The 8,003-nt window shown below is 46.3% G+C and overlaps 1 protein-coding gene across 1 annotated transcript; it reads right to left on the bottom strand.

Annotated features, from left to right (window-relative positions):
* Positions 1 to 3,192: 3,192 nt before the first annotated feature.
* Positions 3,193 to 4,500, bottom strand: LOC134182914 (52 kDa repressor of the inhibitor of the protein kinase-like). The gene has a single exon (XM_062650355.1). The coding sequence runs from the start codon at positions 4,498 to 4,500 to the stop codon at positions 3,193 to 3,195; it is 1,308 nt and encodes a 435-aa protein (XP_062506339.1).
* Positions 4,501 to 8,003: the final 3,503 nt, after the last annotated feature.

Below are 8,003 nucleotides of genomic sequence, written 5' to 3'. Positions count from 1 at the left end.
GGATAATAGAGTCTTTCACTCCCCTGGCGGCGGCTGTAGTTGCTGCCCGATTCTAAAATTATGACCCGAGTAGAGTTTGCAGTCAAATCCCGTTGCAGAGTAAGCTTACCGTAACTCCTCCACTAGTCGACGACGTGAGAGTGAGAACCGTCGCAGAACCCGAACAGCGGTCCAGGTTGGGCGCCCCTGCGAGCGACATACGCTAGGACGGCTGCCACGAGGCAAAGCGCATTGCCTGTCCGTTCGAGGTGAATCGTACTTTCACGGCAAAAAGGATCAGTCTTAGACTGTTTGATACGCACACTGACCACGCGTGGACCTTGCCTGGAGTCGATGGATATGTCGGACGGCGTCAGATGTGATGCGGGATCAAAGTCTCCAAGTGAGTCTACCGTAAACTCCCCGGCTCTGAGGAACCCAAAGAAGCCTAGGCAGTAGGCCGCTCACAGCATTACGACGTCAAATTGGTCTGCACGCGGTGACCAATAGAGATGTAGTTTACGAGAATGTCCGGTGTTATGGGAAGACGAGGCCGCTGCTGACGAGATCCCTGGGAGACGCTTTACTTCGCGAAAGACGTACTCCAAACGAGGCAACCGAGAGGCCAACCAATCTCCGCGACCTTCGAAAATCTGAAGTGACGTACTGCCGAGAGATAACATTTAATGGCGCCATGAGCTAGATGGTCTTCATGCATCGATGCCACAAAGCGAGAAAGTTTCCTCAGACAACACATTAGCTGAAAGGCCAGACCGACGACAAAAGTCTAGAAACGGATTTGACCACTTTGGGAGGTTCTTGCAGTACTTTTCGCTATACCTGCGAAAACAGGCGAGAAACCGAAGTCTTCGAGTCTCTGATGTCAAGTCGAGGTGATCGTCCTGCAGCATATTCTTCAGTTCTGGCGGTATTGACTCTAAATTCGATGCCAGATGAGGCTGCAGAGAGAAGAGACGCGGCACTAAGTTCGTAGAAATGGCGTACGCCATTACATTTCTGATCCCGGAATGTGCTGCGATGTATATGAAAACCGCCTTTCTGCCGCCACGAAGTGCAGTAGCCTCAGCAGGCGCATTACCTGTGTATCGAGGCAAGACCCCGACCGCAGTGCAGAGACGACCGTGTTGTTAGCACGTGCTTTCCCTTCCAACGATGACCCCAACAAAACGCCGCCAGCACGACTGGTGTTGCCTCTTTTGCGACAATTGACAATTCCGTAATCTCTGATGACCACTAAGTTGCAACCAGTCTCGTTGCCACACAGCACCGTATCTCCACTGGCCGGAAGCGTCCGACCTCGAGCGAATAGACGATTTCTCGCAACCAATTGCAAGTGCTGACAGCAACCCGACGCCATTCCATCGACCAATGAAAGTTCTCCATCACTGAATGTCCGAGCGTGTCTCGTTGTTGAGGCAAACAAAATATTGGCGCATCTTTGATATCTTGGACAGATCAATGAGGCGGCGAAGAAACACACGTCCAGGACTCACAACAGCAGCCGCGTAATTCAGAGATTCAATAAGGGATGTGCAGCAACGGTGATCCGCCCATACTGTACTGCCAAAGACTTCGTAAGCGGTCTAGTTATTCCGAAGAGAGGCGAAGCTGACCCCTGTCGGTATCGATCACAATACCCAAAAACGTTATCGAGGTCTTTGGTCCCTCAAGCTTGTGGCGAGCCACTGAAACGCCCAGCTCGCTAGATATCTCTAGCGCCTTTGCTAAGTTTCCTGCGCATTCGTCTGACCCAGGCGCTTTTCAGAAAAGGAAGTCGTCTAAGTAGTGAAGGCCGGACGTTACACCATTCTTGTACATCTATCTTCTATACTACTAAAATTGATGGTGTTTGTATATATCCATAATAGCGCGTCGGCAACAATCAAAATGTTTTGGCGCCAAGCGTAGTACCGATTTGGCTACAATCGAGTGCTGGTGCTGCCAAGCAATGCCTTGCGTGTCATAGATGATAACTCTGCATAGTGCTATACGTTTCTAGGCTGCTGCTCCACTATGGCCACTGCTAGAGCATCGTGCCACCTATGGCAAGGGGCTGTGTCTCCGCTGTCTGTACAGTACTCGATTGGCGGCGGCGGCGGCGGCGGCGGCCACGTCTTCCTTGTTGCGCCATTCTCCACGACAGGCCATTCACCCATGTGATGTACGTTTCCCGGGCTGCTGCCCAACCAACGTTATTAATTACCGCGTACCGACTTGGCTACACTTAAAACTGCTGCTGCCAAGTGGCCTTGCGTGTCATAGATGGTCTCTGGGCTGCGGTCCAACCACTGTTAACCAATTAGGGCAAGGCTACGGCCCAATTACTGTAGCTAATTAGAGCAAGGCTGCGGCCCAACCGCTGTCAGGTCGTGCCACCCAGGGGCAGCCTGTACTGGATTGGCGGCTGCGGCGGTCACGCCTTCCCTTCGCGCCATTCTCCATGACAAGGCTAGACAAGACACTCAGCGATGTGATTCCCGGGCTGCGGCCCCTCGCAACGTTAGTACGCATACAGACTTTGGCTACACTCGAGTGCTGTTGCTGCCACGCAATGCCTCACGTGTCGTAGATGGTAACTCTGTACGATCGACCGCTCCCGCCATTGTTATTACGACCATACCGCGTCATGCCTCTGTGCTGCCGAGTGACGAAAGTGTATTGATTCGTAGTCGGGCTAGTACTTCCACGCACTTGAATCCCGCCAAATGTTTGGCCTCCTACGCGTCACCAGCAACGGGCTGCGGCTCACCTAGATTCTAGCTCTTGCGAGTCCAGATCCAGATTCCCGCGCTTTTCTGTCCTATATAGCCTACGCATACCAACGCTACCAACACAACTAGCCTGTTATTCGTACCCGCTAATCTGTTCGTGGCGCCAGCGGAACTATGCGGATGAGGACTGCGCAAGCGTGGCGGGAAATTGCACGCATGCTCGCGGACATCCCCTTGTCCGGGAGGTGCGGTACGCGCGCGCGCCGACAAGGCAGAGTCAACTTTGTGTGACATCAGGCGCGTACCCAGAATTTCTCTGGGGGGGTTTCCATATTAATATCAATAATATTGATCTGTTTATATTAATATCAATATTATTGATCTTAATAACTGTTTTTATATCAATATCTAGATTAATATTGATATTAATGGTTTAATTGATATTTGATATTTACTCTCATCCTTGTAATATCACGATGTCTTATGTATCTATACAAGTTGACAAAATGTCTTTCAAAATCATTCTTCGCGGATGTTTCCTGGAAAAACTGTTAATAACTGCATCAAAATCGATTGTCATCGACTGATTGATGTGTAGTAGAGCCAAACTGCTTAGTCTTTCTTGGCCCATTGAGGACCTGAGGTATGTCTTTAGTCGCCTTAAGACAGACACGGATCTTTCACACTCTGCTGTCGTGACTGGCAGTGTGCAAAATATGCGCAGCACACAGTTGATGTTTGGGTACATAGTTTCGTCAGCATATGACAAGCAATCTGCAGGCGTGTGAGGAAACGCTCCTTTGAATCTGCGCCATTTGTTGACCCAGTTGTGCATCTCCTGAGGCAGCCCATCAGCAGATGGTAAATCGTCAAGGTAGAATTCAAAGTCGTCAAGTCCCATAGTTTTCACATCCAATTCCCCCATACTTGAACCCAAATCACCGACAGATGTCATGAAGGAAGCTGGCATTAGGCTCTTCATTGTGCATACAGCTTTAATGTGACTGATAGCAAATCGGTTGTCTAGATGATTCAAAAGCTCATCAATAAATGGCACTGTAACTAGCCTGCGGTAATACACTTCAGGAGAATCCCCAGGCACGTTGCTTCTGTTGCTTTGCCTGCCACAACATCGTGAAATAGATGGTTCTGGTGCGTGAATTTTGTCCCCAATTGTCACAGCTGCCTGATACCACTCTTTATGTACAATATCAATGGTCTGTCTAACTTGTGCAAGAGAAAGCTTTACATTGTCAACCTCACCGTAGGCTGTACAGATATCGAGAGTTTTCTTCTGAAGTAAGTGTGTCAATCCTTTGATATAACATGGAGCCTTCTTTACCACCACAAACGTAATTAAAAATTCAAATTTCATGATGCTGTGAAATAATCCTCTTGCCATTGTAGCTGACTCTACATTCCAACCTGCTCTGGCTCCTTCACTTATTACTTCCAGGCTATTGACAACTGATGACAAAAGAGATTCAAAGACTTCAAAAGCTTCTATTCTGGCAATCCATCGTGTCCTGCACAAATCAACAAGTTTCCTCTTGTTTGTTTCAGAGTCGGTCACTTCCATTATTTGACTTTCCAGCTCTTGTTGTCTTTTGGGCGAATTAGAGAAGAAGAGACTGATTTCCTTTAAAAACCCCATCATGTTTTGCACAGATTGGACCTTGCAAGCTCCAACAACACAAAGGTTTAGAATATGTGCAGCACAGTGAAAATACAAAGCCTTAGGATAGTTGGCCTGGATTCGAGCAGCAGCACCTTGGCATTTGCCAGCCATGTTTCCTGCTCCATCATAAGCTTGGCCTCAAAGGAACTTCAGGTCCAGACCATATGTTTCACATTGCATAGCTGATGTGATCTTGTTTGCAATGGCTAATCCCGAGACTCCTTCGTCACACAGTATAAACTCCAGAAACTGTTCTCGAATTTCCCCTCGCTTGTCCACAAATCGAACAATAAGGCGCATTTGCTCCCTGTTGCTCGAGTCAGCAGCTTTATCAGCACAAACAGCAAAGTATTTGGCTTCACGGACTTCCTCTAAGATTTTGTCTCGGATCCACTGTCCAATGCACGTAAGTAAATCATTCTGAATTCTAGGAGATACGTATTGAGCGTTCTTCCCTGCTGTTCTAAAATGCTCCTCCAAAATAGTATCTCCAGCATCAACACGAAACTGTAATAAAGCTCTAAAATTCCCTTGGCTTTCTCCTTGCAAGTCCATAGACCCATGATCCCTGTGACCCCTAAGAGCAATGTTTTGCTTCCCACAGAAAACGAGAGTCTTTAGAATGGACTTCAGAATGGATCGATTTCTCTTGACATTTGCTGATGCTTTTGACTCAATCATCTGTTCTACAGATAATTCTCCCTTCTGCATTTGTCTCTTGAATGTGTAAAGGTCTTCTGTTGCCACTACATGGCATTCTTGAACTTTGTGCTCTTTCATAGTCTTTTTGGCTCGAGTAAAACAAGTCATAGGGCTGTTGACAAGTTGACCTAGGTTGCTGCGATCGCCCTTTGCAAAGAAAACACAAGGGATACAAAATCCCCCATTCCTGGCTTCAGAGTAGGTCAGCCATGAATAAGACTGCAACCAACAATACTGAAACGATCTTTTCTTGCCGTACTCTACTTGAACCGGGAATTTGTAATTGAAGCCTGGTCTAAACGCCTGCTCAATCAGCTTGTACTTGCCGTCGTTGTTCATGTAGCGTATGGTTTCGTCACTATAGCGTCCAAGATCCTTTCGACCTGAGTCAGGTTCCAGTCCCAAATCATTCACGCACCAGCCGGTCGGCACAGCGACTTCTCCTCGAGTGAGCTTTGTCCGCTTCGGCTGACTGTCAATTCGAGCCTCCGCTCCGAGGGGTCCATCTTCAGCAGCTGTAGGCCCTGTTACAAACTGCGACAATGTCAACTGACGCTTCATTCCTGACTGGCACGTGTAGCAGTGAGAAGACAGCGCGTTAGACACGTGCTACAACATAGCCTCGAATTCCCAGACATCTGTGTACCGTTAGCGGTAACGCCCACCTCTAGGGGGGTTTCCGGGCAACCTGGAAACATGCCTGCGTACGCCACTGGAGAGATAATATCATCTGGTGAGTGGGAAATATTAATAACACTGATGATCTTGGGAAAGAGAGGAGAACTTTACTGAAGTTGATTATGAAACGTCCGTGGGTTGACGGAGTACAATTTGCAAAGATACTTTCAGTTAGTGAAGTCAACCGTGAGGTCGGACGAATGCGGCAACGCAATGCAAGGTGGGTGGGGTAAATTGCTTGTTTGTGCCAAGAATTTTGTAGCACGTTCGTCTAGTGACTTCTTCATCTTTCTTCACAGCCTCTCATGTGCACAAGACGAGGGAAGAGTGATGATATTGTATCTCTTTGGTCTTTGTGTGTGAGGTGGAGAGCTGTGAAAAAAGTAGGGCTAGCATATTGTTAGTTGAGCGTTTGCATTTGTAGGGTAGGAAATGGTTGGAAGTTCAGAATCTGTTGATGACTTGTCTCTACTGTCTACAGATCGACCTGCACAGTATGGTTCAGTCGGCTGTCGGCTGTCAGCAGCAACAACAATTCAAACCGATAGTGGAGATGATTAGGGAGATACTTGATTGTTTGACCGACAAGCACGAGTCTTAGCCTGGTTATTGATATCAATTAGTGTTGGAAAATGTTAGGTTGACAATGTATTTGTTGTTATAGAATAGGAAATTTTATAGATTAGTGCAAACACTGTGGCTTGTTTGCAGCCACTCGTAACTGATTTTTATTGTTTTTATAGACAAGTTGATCTCATTTATTTGTATGTTTTAGAATTTGTCGTGCAGATTGGTTATTATGTGTGCATGAGTCATGCATGTCTTCTTATGATGAAAGATAAGCAGACGATATTGACATGGAGAGCAACTGCATGTGGCAGTGCAGCAACAGCAACAGTAAATAACTGGACAGACAAACATACATACAGAGGAGTAGACAGACAGACAGACAGATGGGTTGACAAACAAACAGACAGACAGGCAGGTGGTGGTTGGACAGACAGGCAAACAGACATGTTTGTAAAAACATATTTACACGATTGACAAAACTAATTGACCTGGTATGTCATTGCAACAGAGACATCATATCATGGACAGTGACAATCAACGAAGATTGCGGAAAGTTTGGGTATGTGTCCATTGCAATAGTAGGCACCAGCAGCTACAATTACAACAAGTAAACCTCAAACGAAAATAATAATGGGTGCTCATTGCATTCCCACCTGTGCGAGCGAGCACGTACTATACAGCTGCAGAGTGAAATTTTAAAGCAACATCTAGAATACGTCGTTCAATACACTAGCTATATTTAGTAAAGAATCAGGAAAGAGAGCTGCTGCTAGATACCGTAGTAACTTGCAGACGCATTGATTCGGGCAGCATTTACATAGTCAAAGCGGCAAAAAGCAAAACACGACTGTTGCATCTCTAGGTGTGTCTATTACTTCACACATCGATCGCAATGAAATCTCATTCTAGATAACCGCGATCAACACAACTCGATACTCACGTATACAGCTCACAACTGTCGAAAGCTGCCTCAAAACTGATCACTCTCTAGATAAGTAATGTGTGAAGTACCATGAGCCGATCTAACTTTGATCAATATTTTACTCAACTAGATTAAGACGTCCTCTATATAGCTATGGAGCGACAGTCGGCAAGCGAAATATTTCAATGCAATTTCAGTCACAAAACATATCGGCCACGGCTAGCGAGATGGCATCGGCCAGGTGCAAGGGTAGATTAGCTACATACTGCTGAATGCACTCGATGGACAGCAAATCAGTTTTGTTCGAAACAACTTTGTACAATTAATAAACAATTTACTGTCGTAAGTGACTTGCTTACTTCAAATTTCTTTCAACTGTGTACTTTGCGCGATTTCTTCAGTCAATATCTAGCGATGACGTCACATGAAGTGTCACGGTTAGTTACGTAAATCAATAGTCAAGCTAACGGAGAAGCGCCTAACCAACGGTGTAGACGTGTAAACTACTGTTCCTTCAATTCGATCGTGGGGTGGCTAGTTAGGAGTGGTGCGCAACGCACAGTAAAACGCGCATGCTTAATTAACAGTAAGTGAGCAATGTTTCCATGGCGATGTTAGCAGTTGTTAACTTTCATTACATCAGCTAATTATTATGAGCAGCTAAGAACAGCATTAACTGTTACAAAAACAGCTAGTACAAGACGCTATATAAGTTAAAACGCTGCTTACGCCTAATTCAATC

Source organism: Corticium candelabrum, chromosome 8, assembly GCF_963422355.1.
Source record: "Corticium candelabrum chromosome 8, ooCorCand1.1, whole genome shotgun sequence".
Taxonomy (NCBI): Eukaryota; Metazoa; Porifera; class Homoscleromorpha; order Homosclerophorida; family Plakinidae; genus Corticium; species Corticium candelabrum.
This window is presented reverse-complemented; position numbering and strand designations above follow the sequence as displayed.